Source organism: Sceloporus occidentalis, unplaced genomic scaffold (assembly GCF_023333645.1).
Source record: "Sceloporus occidentalis isolate IW3139 unplaced genomic scaffold, rSceOcc1.0.p SCAF_7, whole genome shotgun sequence".
NCBI classification, from domain to species: domain Eukaryota; kingdom Metazoa; phylum Chordata; class Lepidosauria; order Squamata; family Phrynosomatidae; genus Sceloporus; species Sceloporus occidentalis.
Window position 1 is genome coordinate 78,946,712 of NW_028316987.1, and position 27,784 is coordinate 78,974,495.

At 40.2% G+C, this 27,784-nt stretch overlaps 1 protein-coding gene and 1 long non-coding RNA gene across 2 annotated transcripts in view; both read right to left on the minus strand.

Moving 5' to 3' along the window:
• Positions 1-5,273: 5,273 nt before the first annotated feature.
• LOC149310008 (uncharacterized) lies at positions 5,274-18,502 on the minus strand. The gene is made up of 3 exons (XR_016281966.1): positions 17,423-18,502; positions 14,587-14,740; positions 5,274-6,792 (listed from the first exon to the last, which is right to left on the minus strand). It is a non-coding gene; the product is annotated as an uncharacterized LOC149310008 (long non-coding RNA).
• Positions 18,503-22,436: 3,934 nt separating this feature from the next.
• LOC149310009 (kinesin-1 heavy chain) overlaps positions 22,437-27,784 on the minus strand; it is a 44,874-nt gene continuing 39,526 nt past the window's right edge. Inside the window, exons 25-26 of the mRNA XM_089533472.1 lie at positions 26,420-26,571; positions 22,437-24,883 (exon numbers count right to left, since the gene is read on the minus strand). Coding sequence (XP_089389598.1) covers positions 26,435-26,571 — 137 coding nt within the window. The 3' untranslated portion in view covers positions 22,437-24,883; positions 26,420-26,434. The remainder of the gene's footprint in view (positions 24,884-26,419; positions 26,572-27,784) is intronic.

Here is a 27,784-nt window from a genome sequence, read left to right on the forward strand (position 1 = left end):
ACGAGTAAACAAGATGAATGCATGTCTATTTTTTTCTTTCCCTGTCACCCCGGTTTCAAAATATAAATATGATATATTGGAGAACATAGCCTCTGAGTGCACCTCTCTGTTGGATTCCAAATTTGTGAGTAGCTGTTCTCAAGTCAACAAGTCACATAACTGAAATCCAACAAAAAGGTGCACACAAACAGACAAGCACACACACTCACTCATTTGGCAAGGCAGAAAGCTGGTAGCTGGCTTCATTTGCTGCCTCAACTGAAAAATATATACATCCCGCGAGGCTATGTGTGACTCACAAAAAAACACCCATGTTGCCAGAATGATGGGGTCACTGCTTGATTTTTCATCATGGCACATTACAATTTAATAAGGCTGGAAGGCAGAAAATCTCTTTCAAAGACCTTTCACTGAATTTATGTTTCTTCATAATTTTCAGTCTTACCTGAACTGAAGCAAGCCCAGACAATGTAGGTTTGAATAATACAGTTTCTGTGGTTAGGATGTCATTCATTCTGGTTAAAGACAGGTTGTTATAAAGCTTCAAATACAATGCTGCTATTATTTATGAATAGAAATGCAGACCTTGTGCAACATGTCAGCAGTCTAGGGGTGTATCACAGAATAATAGTGCTTTGGTACCAGTTAACTGCCATGGTTCCATTCTATTGTATCTTGGGATCTGTAGTTTGATAAGGTACTGAGAATTCTCTGCTAAAGATATCTAATGCTGTAGTTAGTGTGAGAGTGCACTAGAGATTTCCAAATACTCCACCAAGCCACAAATCTTGTGATTCCATAGGACAAAGCTATGGCAGTTAAAGCAATATCAAAAGACTGTAATTGACTATAACTGAGTATGCTAGAGATGTGGTAGTTTAGTGGTTAAGAAGCCAATTCTGATTGGAAGATCAGAAGGTTGGCAGTTCGAGGCCTGAGTGCTGCATAATGGGGTGAGCACCTGTCACTAATCCCAGCTTCTGGCAACCTAGCAGTTAGAAAGCATGCATGTTGACTTTTAAAGCCCTCCATGGGCTGGCCCCTCCTTATTTATCTAACCTTCTTTCTCCTCACCTTCCCACTCATGCCCTCCATTCCGGTAGTCAAGGTCTCCTGTCTCAGCTCAGGATTTTCTCTGCCCCGTCCAGGATTCGTCCCTTTTCACTTGCTGCCCCTAACTCCTGGAATCTCCTTCCCCCACGATCCGCACAGGTCACTGCTTCTTTAACTACTTTCAGAACTGAGTTGAAGACCTTCCTGTTCAGAGAAGCATTCCTAGGCATTGCGTGACTATTATTTGCTATTTGGCATTTTAATTTGTTGCCTGTTTTATTGAACCCTTTCCTGTATTGTTATATATTATTTATATGTATTATGCTACTATTTCTTAGATTGTACACCATGGGCAGGATTACTCGTATCTGTTTTATTGTTCATATGTACAGCGCTGTGCAAATCTACAGTGCTATATAAATAAAGCATAATAATAATAATAATAATAATAATAATAATGCAAGTAGATAAATAGGTACCACTTTGTTGGGAAGATAACAACGTTCAGTGCAGTCATGCTGGCCATATGGCCACCGGAGTTGTAACTTGTTGCCTCTTTGAATATATACACTGATTAGGGATGTAAAGAAGACTATCCTTAGCTAGAAAGGGTATACCAATGAAGCAAGACATTTTTGTTAAGAAAACTTTCAGCTCCCATAAGAATTTTCTTCATTTCACACCACTAAAAATTCATTTGCAAAAAAAAATCCCTTAAAATCAGAGAATATTTTCCAAATACTTTAATGGATTTTTTTTTTTTTAAAAAAAAATTGCACATGCTCTGACCCAGGTTTGGTTTTTCAGGGTATAATCCAGTATTGAAGAAAAGGCCTTCACTGCAGAACATGGATATTAAAGCACTGTGCCAGATAAACTGGCACAAGGGGAATGCAGCTGAAAACACTCGTCTGGGGAAGCATTCTTAAGTTTTAGGCATCTGGACATTTGATTCAACAGCACTGCTGACAGTGCATTAAAATGGTGAATTGAAGACATCAGTGATATTTTAAAAAGCCCTAGTCCTACAGATACAGTTACAGGGGAATGTGTCCACTTTCTTTCAAAATCGGTAGCGCTTCCCACCAAATTTAGATTTTTACCCAGAATGAAGTTTATAGAGCCTGTCTTTTCTCTCAACACTCTCTAAGTTCAGGTTCACAGTCTCCAAAGCAAAGCAAGAGGACAAATAGCTCTTTCAACAGCCTATTTTCCCAGAGTATTTTTCCCTGAACATCTGCTCTCATAATCTGGCACTTATGTGTGAAAGTTCTTGGAACCTCACAATTAATTTTTAATCCCCATGAGAAGCTGAGAGGAGAAAATGATATTTATTAAGAAAAATTGTACTCTCTATGTCATAGGAATCTACACACACACCCCTCCACTTCCAGTGGTTCTATTTTGATATGTTGGGGGGAAAGTAGGTGGGCCTAGTTGAATTACATTATATTAGGAGAGCCTAGTTCTTTACTGTTTTGGAACAAAATAGGACACACACCCTTGTGGTACTCATAACTGGATTCTTGTGGTGGCATTAACCAATAGGCAATGTCAACTGCAGAGTAAGGGTGCAGCCAAATTAGAGGTTTTGATGAAATGTAATCGTCTGGGAGCCTCCCAGTAAGCTTAAAATGTACTTTTCCTTAGGCTCCTGCAAGGCGGCCACAAGGTCATAAGGGAGTGGATGCACTCGAGAGAAATTAAGAAGGTAGGAAGAAAGACGACAGATATACATTTATTCATGAAAAATATATTCTGTGTTGATGAAAGATTTAAGGCAGGATTTAGAGAAGACTGAGAGCCAGCATGGCACAGTGGTTTGAGTGTTGTACTGCAACTCTGGAGACCAGGGTTCAAATCCATTCTGGACCATGAAACCCACTGGGTGACCATGTGCAAGTCACACTCTCGTTCATCCTCATGGGAAGGCGATGGCAAACCTCCTCTGAACAACTCTTGCCAAAAAAAAATAAAAAAAAAAATCCCATGACAGGCTCACATTAGGATTGCCATAAGTTGGAAATAACTTGAAGGCACACAACAAGACTGGAGGATGCAATCCCTCCTGGTATCTTGAAGGGCTGCAGTCACATACCCCTACCCCAATTTTGGCAGCTCTGTATTTCTTACTGAATCCTTAGGGTGCAAATAGCTACTTCAGTACACACTTCCAAAATGATTTAGGTCCTAAGGGCTTTTCCCAGGGTGACCAGATGTCTTAATCATGAAGGAGGACAAGGCACCATAAAATGAAGGACATTCAAGAAAAAATGTAGGATATTTCCAAATAAAAGCTAAAAACACTCCTATAAATATAAATTCATGCTTCTTAGTTGTGCTTGAAATGGAGGAAATTTCTTCCTGGAAACAGTGGCATCACTAGGGGATGTGTGTGTGTGGGGGGGGTTGTCAGGGCACTCCAGGTGACACCCCAGAAGAGAGGTGACACCTGGTCACCCCCCACCCCTTGGTGCCATTTCCTATTTCTTCTCATGAGAACAGTACCATGAGGAGAATGACACAGTGGCACCAAGGAAGCTGAGTGCCCCCCTCAGTGCCATCACTTTGGCATGGCACATAGCAGGAAGGAAGTGTGCCTGCCCCCCCCCTCCTTGCTGTGCACCACTCTACACATGAGTAGAGCGGCATATGGCAGGGAGGTGGGTGGTGCCGTTTTTGGCCCTCTGGAAGCCCCACCCAGAACCCCGCTCCATGCCAGGGGGACATGCCAAACAACAACTCCACTGACTAGACAGAAGGTTGAAATGTAGGACATGTCATGGAAAAGGAGGATGCTTATCAATGGGAATGTCGATGCTGGCCAATAGGTGCTTCTGACCTTTATGTGACAATAGGTTGGAAGTGGAAACACAGGAAGTTGCCTTCATCGTCTCCTATTCCACAGTTATCACACAACTGAGCAGTCTCAGAGAGGCACTAGGTAGAAGTCTCACCATTTCTCCAGGACATCAAATAAATTCTAACCTTTAAAAAAATACCCAAACAAGCTAACCAGTTACTTATCAGAAAAGATTAACCAGGGTGGGGGAGGTAGTAAGAGATACTGGCTGAGATCTTGTAGACAAAGTGATAGACAGAATAAAAAGGGCAGAGCAGGTGGCAGGGATGGAGGGAAGAGAAGGGAGAGTTGCCATCCAAAGAGACATTTGATATCTGCAAACAGCCCCTTCTCTCAAGTAGTTTTCTAAGGTAGTATTCCCAGAGTGCAGTAAGCTTGAAGGACCCACTCAGGTCAAGCACTAAGGAAATAGGCTATTCAGGACATGACAGCTTTCTCATTGGATGGAGACAGAGTTGATTTCTCTTCCTTCTGCCCAGCTTCCACCACTGTGCAGTTGTGGAAAACTTGTACATTGAACAATTACACCACTGTAATGTGCCAAGAGAATTCTAGACCTTGCCAGTTCCATTTAAAATGATTCACTTGGTACATGCAACGTTACCCACAACTATTACCTTCCCCCATTTTGTTCTGGCATACTAAAGAAAGGAGACTTTTTTTTCAGTCATTTATTTTATAGATGTTCCCCATTATTGTGGAGAAAACAAGATTTCACTAGAGGTTTAAGACTGACACCATCCTCATCCAGAATACTGCTATGAGTCTTTTCAATTTGAACAGAAAGCAGTACCGCCCAAATGCTGTAGTCACCTATTCCTTTCTTGCCATCTTATAAGTCTTGGCCTCAAAAAATATAACCCTGCAATCTCCCTGTCCTACTTACTGTTTGTAGGACAATCCCTTGTTCTACTCATCATGCTATCTATAACTCTTTCAGGCACAGGAGCTATATATAGAAGTGAGTCCCTAAGCTACCTCTGAATGTTAGCTTAGAATTAATTCTAAGGCTCTTTGATGACAGAAGTGAACAACACATGGGAATTTGCTAACACGGGAGCCACAAGTATCAGGTATGGGAGATAGGCTTTGTCACATACACAGAGGTGAATAATGCCGAGGCTTTAAGAGGCAGGTTTTGTGATCTATGTAGCTCAGCGTAAATGCAGGTTGCAGTTTCTGTCAATCCAAAATCATCTTTAGTGACGAGAGACAGAAAGTCTTGGAAACATTAAATGGCATTCTTTTCAGTGTGACAGTACAGTAAAAAATGCTATGATATACACAGTTCACTGAACAAAATGTCACACAGGAGCAAATGGTGTAAGAAACTGTTTTATTATAGTTTGAAGTTTAAAAGAAAATAACAAATTCAGTGAGGAAGAAGATCAGTCCTCTCTAAACCAGTGACAGAAGCAGTTCTGTGAAGAGATGTATCCAACTGAATCCTGATTCTTGTAATAACATCTGTGCTCATTTTGGAGTGCAGTGCTCAAATGAGCTCAAATTTCAAAGTCCACCATGATAAAAGCTGTCTGGGAAAGCAGACCACCTAAACTGCACACAATCAGATACAAACAATTGACAGAGTTCAATTTCTTCAGTGATATTCTGAGTTAATAAAAAGAATTTTATTCCAGTTTTACATTCTGGAAAGGAATGCCAGAAGGTTTCACCAAACCCATGAGAATGATGGTGGTGGAAGAAATAATGAGGCTCATATCTTGTACATGCCTTTGAGGAATTTCTATATACACACACTAGCAATGAATAGCCTTGGAAATGGCTGATTAGAAAGATTTCTCTGACAGTTAATTTAGGGGGGGGGGGGAATTATCCAGGGCTCTGGCCACATGCATAAATGAGATAACTTTCTTGTGATCTTAAGGACAGAAAACATGGCAGTGAGATAAGTACTTGAGCAATTTTGGTCAGAGGCAAAAGACTCTGACATATGCAACTCCAAAACACAAGGGAGCTAAAGTATGACTGTTGCTGGAGTTTATTACAAAATCTACTAGGAAGCAAGCATGCACTACATCAGAAGGAATAAATAATATGTTTGCACATTAATCAGAAGCATATTAAAAAGGGATTTAATGTGTTTCTCACTCTGTTGACACATCTGGTTTCCTGGAGCTTCCTTGTGTTTTGAGGATCAAAGCTGCCCTATAAGCAAGAATGATCAGGGAATGCTAGCATTTGTATGACTCTTGGCTGAATTAAAATCCCGTTACGGCTGCTAAAACATTCTGTGGGTGATGATTTCAGCAATCTGTCTGTTCCTTCTGTAAATTCATAATTTCAAATCCATATTCTTTGTGCCTCTTTCTTGGTTCCTTTTGGGCTTGTATATGAGCTCTGCTGATGGCATGTTCCCATCATATTATGCCAGATTAAGTTTAGCAGAGCTGTTAGGTCAAGCAGAGCCATTCTCTGGGTACAAGGCCAATGGGAGGAGATGGCTCTGGATGGTGTGACCAAAGCCAGTGTCTTAGAGGCAGTAACCTCACCTCACCACCCACATCTTCACTCTCTCCACAGCTGAGAAATGAATGAATGCTAAAAACAAACAACTGTTAGAGAGTGGAGAGATCTACAGTCCACCTCTTTGCAGGTGCATCACTGTACAAGAACTCATGTGGCTGTATGTCTGTAGTGCCAGCGGCACCATGGGTTCCCTGCAACATTTGCTCCAATTGCATCAATAATAGTCCAGCCTTTGCAATGACTTTGAGGAGCTGGTTTATTTCATTTCACTCCTCATTTCATGTTCTCCATGCAGAGTAGGCAAAGAAAGAAAAAACCCAGAGCTGGCTGCACACCAGGAGACCAGTGGGAGGGAAACAAAGCAGCTGTTCTTTGAACATGTCTACCTACATGGAGAAAAAAAATAGAGAGAGAAATGCAGCATCATTTTCTCCATGCAGAAACGGTCACAAAACAGTCACTCCCTACCTCTTCCTGCATTGAGGAAGTTACCATGATGATGTCAGGCAGGCTTACTCCTTACAAAACCTGGAAAAGTTCTTTTCTACAATCGCCAGAGTCCTCTAGTCAGCATGACCATGTCTGGAGAACATTGCTATAAATCCTATTCATTCTGCCCCTCCAAAACAGCAGGAAGATACACGCTTATGGCTTTCTATCAACACTGTCCAAAATGTTCTCCAGGTGAACTGCATCTTTTCAGCAATGCCAGCCCATGAAATTTTGGGCACTTGACATGAAGGACAAGGTACCTCCCTTCTGTTCCATTCTATATACAAAAGTGGCCCAAGTAGCAGCTCAACTTTATTTTATCACTGGCAATGGAGAGTGTCCTCCATCATACCTGAAGGAACAGGTAGACTTCATAGTATTTGATAGTATTTACTTTCTGTGTCAGGAGAACTGCAAGAGCCACCAGCCAGAACCTGATACAAAACATGCACACTTTGAATTAAAGAATTATGAGCCTAGGAATGAGTACCAGAACAGAAATGAGCTCACTTTTCACACAACAACCCACTCCCTGTAATTTTTATAATTTCAGGGGAGGGGATCAACAAAGAGATCTTGTTTCCATTGTTGAGAGAGTGGGAATCCAGTTCTCTGAGCAGCTCCCCCATAGAATCATAGAATTGGAAGAGACCGCAAGGGCCATCCAGTCCAACCCCCTGCCATGCAGGAAATCCAGATCAAAGCATCGCCAAGAGATGGCCATCCAGCCTCCGTTTGAAGACCTCCGAGGAAGTGTGTTCCACTGTCGAACAGCCCTTACTGTCAAGAAGTTCCTCCTAATGTTGAGGTGGAATCTCTTTTCCTGCAGCTTGCATCCATTGCTCCGGGTCCTAGTCTCTGGAGCAGCAGAAAACAAGCTTGCTCCCTCCTCAATATGACATCCCTTCAAGTATTTAAATAGGGCTATCATATCACCTCTTAACCTTCTCTTCTCCAGACTAAACATCCCCAGCTCCCTGAGTCGTTCCTCATAGGGCAAGGTTTCCAGACCTTTCACCATTTTAGTCGCCCTCCTTTGGACACGCTCGTTTCTCAATGTCCTTTTTGAATTGTGGCGCCCAGAACTGGACACAATATTCCAGGTGGGGCCTGACCAGAGCAGAATATAGTGGCACTATTACTTCCCTGGATCTAGATACGATACTTCTGTTGATGCAGCCTAAAATCGCATTGGCCTTGTTAGCTGCCACATCGCACTGTTGACTCATGTTCAGCTTGTGGTCTACTTGGACTCCTAGATCCCTTTCACATGTTGTCTCCTTAAGCCAGATGTCCCCCATCCTATATCTGTGCATTTCATTTTTTCGCCCTAAGTGCAGTACCTTACATTTCTCCCTGTTGAAGTTCATTCTGTTAGGTCTGGCCCAGCTTTCTAGTCTATTCAGGTCATTTTGAATTTTGATCCTGTCCTCTGGAGTATTAGCTATTCCTCCTAATTTGGTGTCATCTGCAAATTTGATAAGTATTCCCCCAATTTTTTCCTCCAAGTCATTGATAAAGATGTTGAACAGGACTGGGCCCAGGACAGAGCCCTGTGGGACCCCACTGGTTACTTCTCTCCAGGATGAAAAGGTGCCATTGTTGAGCACCCTTTGGGTTCGGCCGGTCAACCAATTACAAATCCACTTAACAGTTGCCTTGTCCAGCCCACATTTTACAAGCTTGTTTGTGAGAATGTCATGGGGAACCCTGTCAAAGGCCTTACTGAAGTCAAGATATACTATATCCACAGCATTCCCTTCATCTACCAAGCTGGTAATTTTATCACTGAATGGTCTGTGCAGGATCATGATCAGGATCAGTAGCCTTCACTCAGATATAAGAAGAAGGACAGTCAGTTATCTCCTGAAGGCTCTTGTTATCTCCAGAGTTGGGAATATCATACAGAACACGCAGCACTTCAGGACCAGATTCAACTTCCTTATACATCACAAGCTTTTCAATGCAGACAAGTCATAATCCTTTGAAAATTAGACTGACAGTGGAATTATTGACTGGCATTTGCTGTATGCCAAACTAGCATTGCTCTCAAGGTCGATTCTTGCTTGCAGATATTTCCAGCTGGTTCAACATATGTGAGGTTTTTAACACAGTATTTTTTTTTATTAATGTCACTTGGTAATTGTTTCTAACATGACAGAATTACAACTGTTACCAAATAACACTCATATGTAGCAATAGACAAATAATGCGCTGCTATAGTTGTTGCTGTTGTAGGCCTTCAGGTCATTTCTGACTTATGGTGACCCAAAGGAGAACCTATCACAGGGTTTTCTTGGCAAGATTTATTCAGAGGGGTTTGCTTTTGCCTTCCTCTGAGGCTGAGAGAGTGTGACTTGCCCAAGGCTGGGTTTTCAGAGCAAGGATTCAGACCTTGGTCTCCAGGGTCATATTTCAACTCTCAAACCACTACACCATGCTGGTTTGCATATGCTACTTTAAATAGTTCTTTTAATCTGTTAATCAGAGCCAGAGTGGTGTAGTGTTTTGAGCATTGGGCTGACTCTGAAGACCAGAGTTCGAATCTCGACTTGGTCATATAAACCCACTGGGTGACCTTGGGCAAGTCACACACTCTCAGCCTCAGAGGATGGTGATGGCAAACTCCCTCTAAAGAAACTTGCCAAGAAAATCCAATGATAGGATTGCCTTGGAGTCACCATAAGTTGAAAATTACTTGAAGGCACACAGCAACAACACAAATCTGTTATTAATCACCTAAAAAAACTCACTGCAAAATTCTACATCAGCCAGATTCTACATAATATAGCTATCAGGTAACTCCATGTTTCAGTAAACCACCTAGTTTCCTCTTGAATGAATGGACAGGTTGTTGGATGCATTGGGAGGCTATATTAAATGCTATCCTAAATTGTTAGAGCAAAATAGAATAGAATTGGAAGATATCACAAGGGCCATTGGGTCCAACCCCTTGCCATGCAGGAATACACAATCAATGCACCTCCGACAGAAGGCCATCCTGCCTCTGTTTAAAAACCTGCAAAGAAGGAGACTCCATCACACTCCAATGTAGCATATTCTACTGTCTAATAGCTCTTACTCTCAGGAGGTTTTTCCTAATGTTGGCCCCATACAGACAGGCCAAAATAAAGCTGCTTTGGATCACTTTGGAGGTATGCTGTTTAAACGACACATACATCCCAAGAGTCTGGAAGCCACACCAAAGCCATGCTCCAGTCCTAAGGACTGGAGTCCAACTTTGGCACAGCTTTTGGCCTCTTACGATGCATGTGTCATTTAAACAGCACACCTCCAAGGTGACCTGAAGCAGCTTGATTTTGGCCTGTCTGTACTGGCCCATTGAATCTCTTTTCCTGTAGTCCTAGTCTCTGAAGCAGTAATGTGCTGGTTCAAAATCCTTTAAGATTATTCAAAAATAGCTGAAAGCAGTCCAATTCCATCACATATTGAAACAACAGGGGGGAAATACTTGTTTTTTAAAATATTGTTGTAACAATTATACCAATTGTTTGGGTTTTTTTTAAATTAACAAATTACAGATAACAAATTCACTGGTAACAGATTACTCCTTGCTCCTGCAAATTCCAGTGACCAATCAAAAATCCCATTTGGCTAGCCCTGCTTTTAAAGTACAACCCAGACAGCTTCACTCTGAAAATGATCATATTTGTGACAGTGACCAGATCCAAAACCCAGTCAGTCCTCCAGTCTAACCTGTTTTGGGTCTGTATTGCCTTGCAGATCAGGAGATCATTCTTATGAATCACAGCCATGCTATTTTTTCCTGATTCCAAAAGCACATGCTCCTCTTTGACTCAGCCAACTTGTGAAAAATTATTGCATCAGGAGTTCATTGCATTTCTTGTGCAAGTAAAATTACTTCCCTTTTGTCCTTGTGCCTGTTAATGCTACTGAGCAGTTCTTTCACAAGCAGGGAGACATTACATAGAAAGATTCATCAAGCTGCCTGCCTTGGGATACACACAGCACTTTATCATGAAAAGAATGCTGGACTATACAGTTGCTCTTCCTGGTCTGGGAACCACATCAGTTATTTACAGCGAGTCCAGAGATGCTACCTTGAAAATATCCTAATTTGAGACTTAAAAGTGCTGCCACGAACATGTTCTGCTATGGACATTTTGGTGCCAGATACAGAAAATTTAAACAGCAGTTTTTCAATGCATCTCAGCTCTATGGTGGTAAAATGTTGGCTGGCATTCAGTATGAGACCCGTGTCCTTCAGTGAGTGAAAAACTGAATAGCTTTGCAATGTCTGTCTTCACCTAGGGGCTGTTGTGCCATTGCAATATACAGGCATCTATGGTGCATGGTAGCCAATGGAGTGACTGATGTGCCATGGCATTCCATTATGAGCACCAGGACATCAGCTAGGAAATATGGGACCACAAGAGAAGAATTCATTGTCCATCAGAAGTGCCTGAAGCATATTGGAGCAGCACTTTTGCCAGTGCCTGGATGTACATCGTCACAACTCACTAACTGTGATAACATTTTTATAGGGCCGAAAGCCAGGCTTATTTAATAAAAAACAAATGATAAAACACAACCCCATAAAATACTAAAATAAAACACTACTACACTAAAAACAAAATCCGCATCAGTTACTACCCATCTCAGACACCGTAGGTATATTCAGCAACTTAATCTAGCAGGATCCTGAACATCGCATTTCTGCAATGCAGCTACAGATTTGCAAAGTTACAATACGTAGACTGTGATGTAAGATTTCAGCCATAATAATTTTAAAATAGACCATTTGCTACCTGGTACTAACACCCCACATCTGTCAGCTGAGGGCTGCTGCATCACTGTCTAAACGAAAAAGCACACGCTCTCCTGGGGCAATGAAAAAGCACTAGCTCATCTTAACCCAAAATGAACTCTCCCACTCAGTTTTGGAGTGATGCCTTTTGTTGCATTTTCATCTCCTGTGTAACTTCAAGTTCTGGCCCATCTTCTGTACAGCTCTGAAATGGCTGGGATCAACCAGCTTTTTTTGCCTTATCACATTATCTGAAACTTTGGAGTATGGATAAGACTATATGAAGGCAGAATGTTCAACAACAGAATGAATTTCTGAGAAAATAGACTTTGTGTTCTTTAGTCTTCATTTAATTTTTATGGAATAGGGGGATTGCTTGGGACCATCCTGAGAGGTGGCTAAGAGTCCTTGATAACCTAGACATTGTTTGCTGGAGAAAAAAAGCAATTTTAAGTATGTGCAAGTAATATTATTTATTTCTGCCACATCCTGCATTCTGCTCGTTTTCAAAGGTATAGCCATGTTAGACTGTAGAATCAGAATGTAGAGAGATCTTGTAGCACCTTTGAGGCTAACCAAAAGAAAGAAATTGGGTAGCATGAGCTTTTGTAGACTTCAGTCTACTTCCTCAGATGCCTTTTATTGCTGGCTTTGTTAAGGTTGCTGGGACCAACATCTAAAGGGTCATGTCCATTCTAGTGACATTTTCCCCTTGGTACACAGGTTTCTTGTCCAGACACCTATTCAGACTTTCACACTCAGACTGGAATAGGCTTGCCATATCCCAGCAACAACCAGGACTATCCCAGGTTTTTAGGGCTTTGCACAGTCCCGTCCTGGCTTGCCCTAATTTCCTGGGTGTCTGCACGCGGGCGCGGCTGACCAGGGGCTCAGCTGACCAGGGGCTCAGCTGCACAGGGCTCCAGGCTCCCTCTCCTTTTATAATGGAGAGGGCAAGCACGCTGCGCAGGAGCCTGGGCAGGGGGCGGGTTCTGCCGGTCTGCCTGCCCTGCCCCCATTGGAGGTGGTGCCGTGGTCAGGGCTCCGGCCACGGCCTCCTCCGGCCTCGGTGAGGCTTCAGAGGTGGCTTTGTCCTAAATTTTGTCCTACATTTTTTCTATGTTTGTCCCGGTTTGGTGGTAGCAAATTATGGCAACCCTAGACTGGAAGAACTATGCCAGTTAGTGAACATGCCACTTTCGTATTTAAAGATAATTTTTTTTCTCATTTTGCATACCCATGGGCTTCATATTAATCCTGGTAGTACAAGATATAACTGTACAATCATTAAAAGAAAGCATTTTATTTCAACATCAGAAAGTATGAACAGGAGGATAATTAAAATTGGGGTCCCATGTGCTTGCTCATTCAGAGCTGCAATAAAATGCAAGAGTTTTTAGCCCTAGTCCCTGGGACACAGCATAACTCAGGACTTAACAGTCCTTGCCTAACTTCAGTCATTTAGCCTCTACTCCCCCTTCTGGTTTACAATTGTATTTTTTCTTTTTTAAAAATCCCATTTAAGCACAATATAAAATCTTAGGAGTTTATCAGACAAGGGAAATTGGAAGTATAATCCAATGGCAATCTGAATGCAATCATGGGGTTTAATGTTATTGCGTGATAGACTGCCACATGCAAATTCGGGCAATGGCATGCTATTTTTGGGCAATGGGAAGTCAGCTCAAATGCAATGAGCATTCACGTAATTTCACTAAACTAGCGACTTTACGTGAATACATTTTGGCCCCACTTTCTTTTCATTCAAAATTAAGAGAAATTCCTCCTGTGTGATAAACTCCTTAGAATTGCACTCTTCTTCCAATTTCTTGTTCGCTGGTCTTTCTAACAAATGCTCTACTAGAAATTAGTGTATTTAATTGCTTTTTCACAGTAACACTGAAACTAGGATTCTGATGGTTAATCCCAACTAGAGTGGACCCACTGAATCAAGTGTTGAATGCTAAATCAACATATAGTTAAATCCTACTGAGTCAGTGGGTTTTTCCTCTGTGAACAGCAACAATAGAATTTAGGCCTATACCACATTTTATAGAATCATAGAGTTGGAAGAGACCTTTTAGTCTATAATACTTGCATTCAAGCCAAGAGCTAACAACCTGGCACTAGACAGAGAGCCAAAACATTAAATTAGCTATATTTAAGTCCTGTTGATTTCAATGGGCACCACATTGCAACTAACTTTTTACATTGATATCTATGAAAATTAAGTACCAATTTGTCTAGATCAATTCTGCTGTGTTTGCCATTGAGGCTTTAATGTTCCATGTTCAAAGTTTTTTTTAATATTTGGTCTAAAGAGTGGCACAAAACAACATTAGGTCTTGGTCTTTAAAATATCTGCTCTATTAAATGGTATGAAAATTCAGTCGCCTAGGAGCAGTCTACAGTTATGCTTAATAATGATAAAACATAGGCTATGAAGTAAAGAAACTTGGGTAAGGCCTACTGCTTCATTGCTTTGCTTTGCTTTCAGTTTTGCACAGCGGTGCTTTCAGAAGAACAGAAGCATTTCTGAAGCCTCTGAGACAATGCATCCTAGACCTCATGCTCTATGGTAACCAGGGTGAAACACAAGCAAGATGAAATGATAGTAAAGCCTTTCTCATCTTTCTCCATCCCTACTTACACTTCGACCTGTTTCACATGTAATTTTTTGCGTTTGTCATAAGATTGGTGTTTTCAGAGCATACACTCAACTTTGGTCTTCACTGCACTTTGTAGAAATGAGTCCCATCCTTTCACAACACCCCAGTCACAACCTCTTTTCTCCACCCTCACCTTAAAAACATACCATGGAAATACAGATGATACATACATTTCCTATTATTTTACTTTAGGAAATAAATTAATTTATGTCACAATCCTTTATACTTACTTGGGATATGAGTCTCACTGAATGCAGTCTGTCAAGTTCCAACACATCACTGCAAGATTTAAAAGCAGTCTGCAATGCAGTTGAAATAATAGTGGTGGGTCAAGGTCCCTTCTCAAAAGCAGTAACAGTGAAAGCTGATGCTGAACAACTACCTCTATTAGTGTTTGTATATGGGCACATAAAAGAAAAATAAAGAACCATATCAATTTGTGATATATGGCATTCAAGTTCACAATCAATATTGCAAATGAGGGTATGTTCCAATAGACACCACTGAACATTGCCCATGCTGGTTGGGATGAATTAATAAAACAACCAGCCATGAAGTTGCTAACCCCTTAATGGTGAGTCTGTGCATATCTAATTCCCTGCGGCAATCCCAAAAGTCATTACTGAACCGATGCTCTAAGACTCTGTAGAAACCATAAATTCCTTACGCCATCTGGTGATAAAAGCAGAGGTTCTGTTTACAAGCCTTAAGGTGATTGTTTAAAGGGGGGGGGGGGGTGAAATGCATGTTGTATTTTCTCTTCCACCTCTTCTCCCAAGTAGGCATGCTTTGGTTTTGATCATTATTCCCTGCATTTCTCTCCAAGCTCTTCTTGTCCCCTATTGGAACAATGCTTGCCTTGTTTCCATTCAGCGACCTGACGCAAAGATTAACACGCTTGAGTGACTGTTTCACTACACTCCATTGTGCTCATTCCCCTCAACTGGTGATGCCGTCGGGGCAGACAGAGAAGGCCAACAGGACTGGCCTTCAGCTGCTATGCTGGACACAGCCCTTTGCTTTTTACTCCCCCCCACACACATACACACCCTGCTGATACAGAAGATCTGAAACTAGCAAGAAACTGAAATGTAGAAGAGCCATTGTTTTTACAAATTATAGATGACCTTGAATACATGGGCTGAACTCCTTCACACAAAGCAAAACAACACATTACAGTGGTCCCTTCACATTTGCTGGGGTTACGGGTGAAGGACCCTGTGAATGTGGAAAAAAACGCAAATAAAGAAACGCTATTCTTTTTACTCGAGAGAACACTTCTACAGCAATTTCCAGGTCCTCCAGCACAACTCAAAGGTCAACATTCATCAGAGGTTGATCATAGAATCATGCTGGAGGACCTACAAATGCCTAGAGGAGTTTTTTCTTTATGAACCTCTAGCTTCTCCAGCTCATCTCTATGGTCGCCTTCCGGTAGTGTTGCACTGGAGGACCTATAGATTCCTAGAGAGAACATGTGAAAGTCTAAGCCGCGAATGTGGAAGGCCAACTATAGAAGATCAAGTAAAAAAAACAAACATTCTGTTTGTACAGGATTTAGCAAATACCAATGTATAATCATTCTAACATGAATCAACAACGATGTGCTTACACAACAATGATGTGCTTACATAATGTGCTTACATAGAGGGTCATGTAAAAATATATTAGTGTTTTATGTACTATTTACATTCTCCACCAGGTGTAAGCCAATTGTGGCCTCCAGGTGTATTGGGCCTAAGACTCCCATCAGCCCTCAACATAAGACTGTACTGTTTAGGCTTGATGTCAGTTTTAAGCTGAAAAAGATCTGGATGGGCAGTTGCCGCCCCCACCTCAAACAAAGGTCCACTCAGTAAAAGCTTCCCAGCTGCAAAAAGGAAGAGGGAACACCTCTGCGTGAATAAAATTTCTAAGAACTGATGTTTAAGTTGGGTTTTCTTCATCCTCCCCTTCTCCTTTCCTCCTCATGTTATGGCTTCTAGCTTTTAAGTATATGCCCAAGGACCATCTTGTTTTACTGCTTGTATATATGCTACTTTGGAAGTCTTTTCAGGTCATGAGTTACACAAAAATGTTTAAACTGAACCCATCATGAATAAATTCATAACCTAAGACATTATACTGTCTTTTCTAACAGACATAAGGACATAAATATAAGCTAGTTCGTTTTTCAAAATATATTTCTGACTTATTCTTGCAATGGGAAGACTGATTTATTTTTCTCAAGTGCCCTGAGCACATCTTCAACTTCACTTCCTAAAATTGTGGGTTCAACTTCAAATTATTCTTCCTTGAATCAATCTGTCATCCTTCCCTTTTATATAGTTCTTCAGTGTATTGTTTCCATCAGTTTTTTATTTGATAGAAGCAAAACATTTGAGTCGGTCATGTAATGTGTTCTTCTGCCGGCTGCTTAGTTTGAATTTCCCTTTGATTTCTCAGATCTTGTGAAAGAGGTCTATTGTTCTGCCATTTTTGTGGTCATCTATTTTTCTGTATTGATTATTATGGTAGTTCTCTTTGTCCATGTGCACAAGTCACTGAATGTTTACATTTTACATTTGCTTCTCGTCTGTACTTAACTGCTTGAAGAGTTTCTGTCATCTACTGATGCTTCCCCTTTCTTTCTTATTGCAGATAGTGTCATGCTGCAATGTCCCTGGCTTCAGTCCAGAGTACATCTGTTTCTATCAATTAGGCTAAATAGTGCACGTTATTTAAGTTTTTTTACATCTACAGGAATGTTCTTCAGATTGAAGTTTGGCATGATGGTTAGTTTAATGTTCTTCTTTAGACCAGAAACAGATTGTGGCACAGACCATGAATTCAAAAATAAATGGTCTGTGCCACAATCTGTTTCTGGTCTGGTTTTTACACAGAGAATGAAGCTCCTGTAAAATACTGTAATTATGTTTCATTCCTATCCATTTTAGCTTACTCACCCCAAGTATAACAGTGTTTATACATTCCATTTCTTGTTTTACTATGTCTAGCTTCCCTCAATTCATACATCTCACAATTTTCCTGTAACATTTGTAGTGCAGCTTTGGACTTTTCTCTCACCTCTGAGCATGTCAACAGCTGAACACCTTTTTGGTTTGAGTCCAGTTGTATCATGTGCTTGGATGCCTTATGAAGTATGAGATGACAGAATCCTGGGTAAAGGGGCTTACAATCAAAAATTGGAGAAGAGTTAAAAAGAAATAGAAGGTAAAGGTAAATTGGGGGGGGGGGGGGAGGAGAGATTACAACCTTTGTTGGTATTCACCAGGAGTTGAAAGGAGGCATTCTGTTCATCAACAGAATTGCCACAAGAGTAGGTAACTTGTGACCCTCCAAATGGTGCTGGACTACAAGTCTCATCAATCCTAATCACTGTAGATAATCATGAGGGATCATGGGAGCTGTACTTTTAAGAACATTGGGAGACAGGAAGGAATCTGCCCATCCTTGAGCTAAAGCTGTATTTGATCTCAACTGTATTAAGCAAGTTTGGAGACAGAGGCACATGGAGGGCCCTGTATAAAGCCATCCATGGTATTACTGCAAGACAGTGGCTTTCGAGACTGCGGTGACTGTAGGGTACATTCCAAAGGGTGGCAGGTTGAAACAGCAACTAGCCCACAGTGGACACAGTTTGAAGCATTTGAAATAACTCCTTTTTAGCATAAAGATTTGGAAAGCTACTTATATTTAAGGCCTGTTCTATTTGTGTCCTTCAAACTGGGATTGTGTAACTGAAATTTCATCCTTCCCAGCATTAGCTGGAATAACTTCTAGTCCCTGGATTTCTGTTTGTCGGCAGATGTTAAAAGCACAAAAGCCTTGCTCCAGCAGAGTGGAAAGCCCACCACGTCCCCTCCTTTACTTTTTATGGATAGATGTAGTCTTCTGAAGATCCAGCAGAAGTGAGGGTCTTTCAAAATCTTTGATAGGAAATTTAGCAGTTTGCAAGACTCAAATGTTTTGTTTACATGCATTATTTATCATTCCAGTTAGGTAAGAGGCAGACATGAAAGATGAGCCTTTTAGTTTCTTCAATAATTTAGCCAGGCTGCCTGCTTTTCCCACAGATGCAAGCCAGAATTAAAGAAAATTCTGTTTCTATGGTTACAAAGACCTGCTTGAAGCCAGAAGAGTGTATAATCAATAAAACATGCCTGATGCCTCCTGGAGTCAGGCACTTTCACTAGCCATAAAGGCTGCTGAAAAGCCATTCCATCATCCTCTTCCTAGCAGTGGCAATTCGTTCCATCAGGTAATACCAGAGGAAAAGAGGGAATGCAAGGTTACTCGGCTCTGCTAAAACACAAGTAACCTGTAACTACCTTCCTGCTGACTATTCTAGCTGGTCACTGTAGGAACGAATGCCTGAATTTCATCCCCCCCCCCCCATCGTATTCCAATCCATTTTCTTCTGTCGTTTTAGATTCTAGGCCTATGGGCAGGGATTATATTAATACTGACCTTTGTAAAGCAAGCTAGGACAGGGTAAAGCAACGCTTAAAATAAAATAAAAAACAAACCCAAAAAACCTTGCCGAGGATCTTAGAGATAATTCCAGAGGGCTATGAATTAGGTGGCATTAGATGTGACTGGAAGCAAGGTTGTCATGCCTTGATCTGCATATGTGCTGCATAACACTCATGAAAATCAACTTGGAGAATAAAGCTGGAATTTTATTCCCCCTCTCATAGGAAAATAATCAATACAAGCCAAAATGAGTACCTTTACCTAGTGCACAACCTAGAAGTATTTCAGACTTGTAAATACAAGAAACAACCGGTTTCTCGACTTTTCACTACCAAGGAACTTGCATTCAGCTAAGGATGGAGGGGTTTTTGGCAACAGATGGGTTTTATATTTGGAAAAATAGGGCAGGAATAAACTCTTATAGAACATAGCCCAAAAAACCCACAAAAAAACTATAGGGCAGTTACTATTTTCCTTTTTCCCAGCAGAAAGTGGGGTTCAAGATACCAAAACCCATCTCAGTTCCCAGTGCAGCCTAATTTGAATGTGTGTACCTTCCTCATATGTTCTGTAAGACCATAACCAGATGCAAATTACAGGACTTAAGGTCATTTTTTTTCTTCTCCTACATGCCCCACTCTTATTTCTTTAACATGATTTCCAGCAAAGAGTTACAGAGAAATCAAATGCCAGTCACTCTGGAAATGGTACAAATACAGAAACACAGATTTTAGCACTTTCTTTTGGCCAATATGGCTTTTACTTTTTCCATTAGACAGTGTCACTGTTACTGCTTCAGTGGCTCTGAAATCCATGGCTATATCTGGTTGCGACAGCCTAGAAACCTTAAGTCTCAATTAATCTGGCTCCCCACAACACTCAGCTCAAATCTTAACAATGGATTACTTCAATTTCTGACTTAATACTTGCAATTGCCATTCCATTCGCTTTGATTCAGAATGACCTCAGATGCCAGAATCTGCACTACTCAAAATGGAAAACACCATCTGGAACACCTTCCACCAATAATTTTATTTCGCAGTTTATTCATTTGCACTTATTGGGTCAACATTTTAAAAGGCTTTCAAGTAGGCCACGGTAAAATCTGAAGGAATTCTGGTCACTTTTGCCTCACCAACTGACAAGCAACTTGTTGACAGTGGACTTGGTGTAATCAGTTGCACGTATCCTTGCAATGTACAAAACAGCTAACATCAACTCTTATGCAGAAGTTTCAAATGCTGATACATTATAAAAAGTATGCCTCGAGTTTAGTTTCTTTTCATTGTTTTTCTAGCAACCAAGATATAAAACCTCTTGAATCTGCATCCATGGCTCCATGTCTTTACTTTTATCATTTTCAATGAATGGCTTAAACAATGATTTACAGTATAACTAACAGGAAGGATCACTGCACCCTCTAGTGGGTGATATTTTTTGCTTAATTAGTTGCAAGGCCATTAATTCTATTAGCAGGACCAAAGTTTTCAGCAGAAGTCCCTATAAAAAATTCTGAATACATGCAAATAAGTTGCAAACATTTAAACTATGAATTTCAGAGTTGACAGTTATTTTCTTGGTTAAAGTAACTGGCATTGTTCAAGTCAAGACGCAGCACATTAGTATTAGGAAACCAGACTAAATTTTTGTACTCAAGAGCACATTTCTGTTTGAAGATGGATCAGTGCAGTTCAAATTATTCCATTAACAATATCTTGGTTGACTCAGGTCTTAGGTCTTGTGCTGATTTTATAACCATGAATATTAAAGAAATGGTATCAACACAATAATTTCAGCTAAAATGAAATTAATACATTTTATGAGTCATTCTCAGGCATGGTAAAAGTGAGCTAAAGCATGACCTGATCAAATCAATATTCTTCTCTACACATGGAAGAGCTTGCAACTACAAATCAGTCCCTGCAAATCTGCACACATGTTGAACATTTTCTATGTATTGATGGCCTATCAACATGCCTTACCCATATGATCTGTTCACTCTTCTTTGACCACTTATATTACTGCAGCGTACTCACATATAAAGACATAAAGTGCTCAGGTTCATACCTACTCACTATTGTGTACTGCCCACAGTGGGGTATTGTATACAACTGATCCTTAACAGAAGAAATGTGTACTGATCAATGATAGACCTTTCTATGTTGTTTATAACAGGTGCAGTGCTACTGAACAGATACTGTGACATTTCTATTTCTATGGTGATCTTACATTTAACTAACACTTCTGATCATGTTGCTCCCCACTACTAGAAATGATCTTACCTCAAAATCCTTACATTTTTTTCAATATGCTGTCACTAGGATTTCCAATGGATCCAATTCATCTAGATTTGTGTAACTCTGGGGTGAAGCCGACAGGTGCCAAGGAGTGGGCTCTGGCTGCTCCGGTTAAATTGGGCCAGGACCATGGTGACTGCATGGCCTGCTCTCAAAGCGGGCTGCTGCCATGGTCTCAAACCAGGTGCCGCCAAGAGCCGGATTATCCCAGCTCCTTTTTGTGGCGGCTTCACACTACCTTAGGCAGCCAAGTTGGGATTTTTTTTGCTAGATGATTCTGGGAGTTGTAATTCTCCCTCCCCAAAAATAACCACCACCCTCTTCTGAAGAGGAATAGCCCTCCCCTCCCTCCTTCCAACTGTCATCTTCTGGCCTGGGAGGGAGTGAAAGGGCAGGCCCAATGTCATCGGGCCCGGCCTCGATTAAGAAAAAGAGCCCTCCCTCCAATCCATCTGCCTTGGTCCAGGCCTCAGAGGGAGAGAAGAATGCTGGACTTGATCCCCTTCCCCCTCACCATTCTTCTCCTTTTGTGTCGTGTCTTTTTAGATTGGAAGCCTAAGGGCAGGGAACTGTCTATTATCCCCTCTGTTGTAAGCCGCCCGGATTCCCAGCTGCTTTGGGTCCATACGTCGTTTGAACGCCATGCCCCCATAACAGCCAGAAGCTGCTTTATTTGGTCCATTCTTCTTTTCATAGTGGCTGTTTTAGCTTTAAGGCTCTAACCTTGCTAAATCACTGGTATAGTAACCAGGATGCATGCTTATATTGAACAAATAAAATAAGTTTATTAAATACAATTTAATATGGTTATGGATCTTTTATTTTATTTTAATAACTATGAAGCAACTAGCATTAATTCAACCCACAATCCATCCTCACTCTAACTTTTCATCATTCAGATGATCCCTCTTTGAAAGACTGGGACAGCTGCAAAATCCTAATCCTGTTTTCTTATCCCTTTCACCCTTTCCCCATTATTATCAATGCAATCCGCAATTTGTCTTCAGAGTGGCATCATTCCGTTTGGTCCCCCCTTAGAAGTGTGTCCATCCAAATCCTAATCCTGTTTTCTCATCCTTTTTCTGTTTTCCCATTATTCTTAGAGCACCTGTCACTTTTATTCTCTCTGCATTCAACAACCACATACAAATTCATCAAACATTCTATTATTTTCACTCCATATTCATACACTATCTCAGCCATACTTATCCTCTTATATTACTTTACTCCACAGCAAAACATTAGAACACAACAATAACTTATGTAACATCACAGATACCACTTTCAAAGGTGATGGGGCTTCTCAATGAAGTTTGCTAAAAATTCAAAGATTTTTTTTATTTAACACACAAAACATTTACAGCATGCAAGTTGTTAACTATATGGCATCTTCTCCAAACCATTTACTCTTCAGTGCATCCTCATGAATTCAGCATAAACAATTGGCTCCACAGGAAGCCACTTGTCATTTTAAGTCTAAATTAGAGTCAAAGTATTTTATCAGTAAGGTTATGCAAATAATTTAGCTGGTCATCATGAATAAATAGAGTTCTTTATTGTCACTCAGTTCCCACCCTAAATCATTTTAAAAAAATGACCTGGAGGACTGAAAGACTCAAGGACTTTAAAGTGGAACAGCATTGCATTTAAAATTCTATTGCAGTTAAGGTTTTAAATGTACAAAACCAGGTGCTGTCCTGACCATGCAACCTACCACAGGTGAGACAAGAAACTGAAATGGGAATTCTTTTTAAAGTCTAAATTGCAGTTCTTGGTAAACTTCGTAAAAGGTTAAAATAAAAAAACAAGTATAAAAATGATGTACATTTTGAGCTACATGCTAGCTACAGTTTATTTAACTGCTTTATTACACAGCCATGTCAGCACCAAAACCCGTGATACATTACTTACAGGAATGCACTACCATAAACAGCCATGAGAAAATATCCTGCTTCATTTGAATATAATGTCAGGAAACCAGACTTGGAACTGTGTAAAATGAATCGGGACTGAAACTGTATGGCTAATGTTAAGAAAACTGACATAGGCCATTGCAAATGAAAACACAAATATTTCTTAAATACCCTTTTTCCCTTTGTACATATCCCCTCTTACTTTTCCGAAGTGTTTCATCTTAAGTCTGGAGTGTTTAATTCAAGCACAAAAAGAGTTGGCCTACATTATGACCATTTAAACTAGCAAGGGTCTGACTGATTAAAAAATTCAGTTTCTAAAGACTACTATTTTAAAAAAAAAGACACATCTGAAGTTAAGGAATAGAAAAAAACTAACTTTTCTATTTCTAAGCTCCTCCATAATACAAATACTTTCATTTGTAAAAAAGTTAGTCAAAGAGCTACAGAAAACCTTTCCCTCCCCCAAGTGCCTGTGAATGTTCAGTAGTAAGATATAAAACTGGCATCAACATACTCTGGAAAAGCAATTATTCAGAATGTCTTCACTGTCGCAAAGTTTCTTCTTTTGCCTCCTACTGATCTAGTGACTAACAAGAAAGCATTCTAAAACCTTTGGAATTTATCAAGCAGGAACTCCACATCAAAGGCATTAATTAAACCTCATGGCATGTAGCTTCAAGTGCTCTTTTAGGGAAAAGCTCAACTTTTTAAACCAGGACTAAGGATGTTGCTTACAAAAAAATTTGAAAGGCAGCAAGAAGTCTGACAAGTTCTCTGGAGAAATGGATATTTAAATAATTTTTACAAAAAAAATTACAGTACATTTTCAGTGTAGCTCAATTCTCATAACCATTTGACATATCTGACCATGTTAAACACTTTGTTCTTTTTATCTGGTTGAGTTTGTTCCTAGTAGTCTATCAACTTACATTCTCTTTAAGTTGATTTCTAGGATGAATTAACTATAATAAAAATATGAAGCAATTAGTAAAGCGAGAGGTGTTCTACAGTGTCCCGATTTCTTACTACAGCAGTGAACCAAATTCATATAGCTCTGGTCACCACTAACAGGCTCATCAAGATGAAGCAGAATGTTTTCACCTCATCACACTATTCTGTATAGTCAGGAACAGGATAGATGAAAGTCATTGCCAAGTCTTCCCATATAAACTTACATTTACTACTTGCTATACAGTATTAACTCATTATTCTGATAACAGAGTTTTAATCAAGCAGTTAAGTAGCCTCACCAAACAGAAAATTTTTAGTTCCATGTTTTTGAGACTTCAGTGCCTAAAGGCAGTCATCATAATCAACCCACAGTAATTGCATACTGTACAAATAAGTTTAGTCTCATATGCTATACAGCCATTTAGGCAAATTTAATGTACAGTGCTGCTCTATTTCAAGAGTGGGCCAAGTAGTGTTACTAAAAGTGGTAAAATTGAAACTTACTTCAGCATTGTTCCACACCCCTAAGACCATTAAATATACATAAATTAAGCAAGGAATTTAAACTAAGATGTTGCTTAACATACATTCAACTTGGCACAGTGCAGACTAAATTTAAGACGTGAAGGACAGATCATGTAATGAGAGCTACATTTTAAGTTACACGTCAATTTTCCAAGAGGAACAAGATTATTCCTAGTTCTGTTTGGGAATCTATTAGCCGAATTCATTGACTGAGGAGAGCTGTACAGACCAGAATAAGTTTATACATTTTTCAAAAAATAATCCTAAAGTCCCCAGGGAGAGACAAATAGAGATCATTGCCATGGAATGACTCTCATTGCGCGATATCCAGTCCTCTTCTTGCTGCATATACATTTCAGCATCTAGAAAAAGCCAAAGAAACTTATGCATAGACCGAAAAATAATGTAACAAAACATTCTAACAATCTCATTATAATATAATATGAACTGTGTTCCTAACACAATTATCTGTAGCAATTTACATATATTCATAACTGTTTAGAAACTAACTGTTCACCATGATTTTAATAAAGATGATGTAAAACCAGAATCTACAGAAAATTCAGGAATCATGACCTTTTACTAAATATTTACTTGCTTAGTAAACCTTTACACATTTTGTTATAGAAACACAGACACATTAATTAGTTAGACCACTCTTTATACAAAACCATTCAGACATTCTGAAAGAGTCGAAGGCTTTAATGGCAGGCATCCATAGTTTTTTGTGAGTTTTTCGGGCTATGTGGCCATGTTCTAGAAGATTTTCTTCCTGATGTTTCACCAGTATCTGTGGCTGGCATCTTCAGAGAATGCTTGCCTGGAAAGCATTCTCTGAAGATGCCAGCCACAGATGCTGGCGAAATGTCAGGAGGAAAATCTTCTAGAACATGGCCACATAGCCCGAAAAACTCACAAAAAACTATTCTGAAAGAGAATTCCCATCTAAATTGAACAGAATTAATCTTTTAATTCAGTATTACAGTATTCATTGCTTTTACACACAATATTATTTGTAAAAGATCCAAAGACCAAATTTAATCTTGGTTAGGTAGGTGACATGCTTCCTGTTAGGACGAGCACATGAAAATGATCAGCATGTGAAAGAAATACTAAATAACTATCTGGGGACAGTTGCAAAATCTCTTTATTTTGCACAAATTAGATTTTATCTAATCAATTTCTAATGTTATCTGAAGATACTCCAAATCCCCTACACACTCTCCTGTACTCATGCATCTATCTGAATTTACAATAAGGATTCACATGCTGTGTTTTCCAAGAAAAAACTACATTTGGCCAATACAGACCGGCACTTTATTCCAGCCTGTACGCAGACTAGGGCTAGATAAGGGCTGAGCGTTTACATGCTCAGAAACCCAAGTCTGCTGCCCAGGCGCCATCTTGGCGTGCGCCATGATGATGACATCTGTTGTGCACAGTGTGTGTTATGACGCCCGTTCTAGGGCACAAATAGGAGCCGCACCTCGCAGCTTCTATTTGCATTGGATTGGGGTTGTGAAGTGTGGCTGCCGTGTCCCCAACCCAGCACTTCCAGGTGCAGCATAGAGCCGCCCCTGAACAGGCTATTTGTACAGCTCCACTGTTATTTCTATATGCCTTTAAGTTGTTTCTGACTTATGGCAACCCTAAGGAGAACATATCATGGGGTTTTCTTGACAAGATTTGTTCAGAGGGGTTTGTCTTTTCCTTCCTTTGAGGCAACAGAGTGTGATTTATTTACCTAAGGTCACCCAATGGGTTACCATTCAAATCCTGGTCTCTGGAGTGCTGAGCCAATGTTCAAACTACTACACCATGCTGTCTCTCATAAAAAAAACTATAAAATGTAAGTTAAAGACAGCACATTTAACAGAATAAATAAATAAAAGGCCAACCTTGGTAATGTAAATTTACACCTTCTCCTGACGTGCACCACCTCCACGTACAGCAACTGGTTGGCTGTTTTGAGTAAAAGCGCCTCCCCCACGAATTGCACTTGGATGAGTTGGAGAAGCTGCAGGATGCTGACCAGGACGAATAGGCTTAGCTGCATGAAACAAACCTCAGTATTAAATCTAAAGGCAAAGGTACCTGCCATTTTAAGATTGCTTGAAATGCATAATGTCACATAAAATATGGGAAACTTTAAGACTCAGAAAGTGTTGTGACACATTTCTGTTCAGGAAGACCATTTATGACTAGTTTGCCAAAACTCTTTTCTGTACAAACTTTTCAGGTTGTGTTACTTTATTAACCCTATTTTATTGTTTTATTTCCATAAGGGAAAATGTACAACAGACTAAGAGTCTTGTGGCACCTTCACATTTATTACGACATAAGCTTTTATATACCATTTACTTGAAACCTCTCCTGAAGCAGATTCTGGCCAAAGAAATCATACTCCATCATGATTATTCATCTTGTAACATCTTTCATACTGTTGTTTATTATTAGTGATACAGTCTGGTGTGTACAGTAAACTACAGTGAAAAGGGGAGATAGTCAACCCTCTAATTCCACTGTTTTGTCAGAGGTCTAGCACTGGTCATAGCACCTATCTTGCTTACAGTAATCTTCCTACAGAAAGTTTACATAAAATTAGGGCACTTGCATGAAAATATGTTTCTGACATTAAGCTAAATTGCTAAACACAAAAACAAAAACCCAGAGACAGCTATTCATAATTATGTGAAAAATAAAGTTATCAATTTTAAATTACATATAATCCATACATATGCTGTCTCAGAGTCTTCATTGGCTAGGGTCTACCTCAATCACACTCACTGAAGCCAAATAACATCAACTCTCCTGTAGGCATTATCCTAAGAACCTGTTGTTTTGATACCGTTTCATTATCATTTTATTAATCTCTTTTGAATTTGTTCCTGTGAGCACTGTCCCAAAAATCTGTTATGTTTTGATACCACTTCACTGTCACTTTAGTGGAAAGTTCATAGATTTCAGCTTTTAGCATCTATGGATACAACCAGTAAATACAGTTGGCCCTCACCTTACATGAGGGATCCATTCCGGATCCCGCCGCATAAGGCGAATTCCGCCTATGCTCAAGCCCCATTGGAAACAATGGGGCTCGTGCATGGCAGCACGATGGCACAGCGGCGCGCAGGGCGCCACGGGCGCACGCCCCCATTCAATTGAATGGTACGCGCCACCCCTTCTGCCTTGCGCGCTCCCCGTGGCTTGAGCACGTACGCTCAAGACCGCGTATGGCATGGGTGCACTGTATTAACAAGGACCTG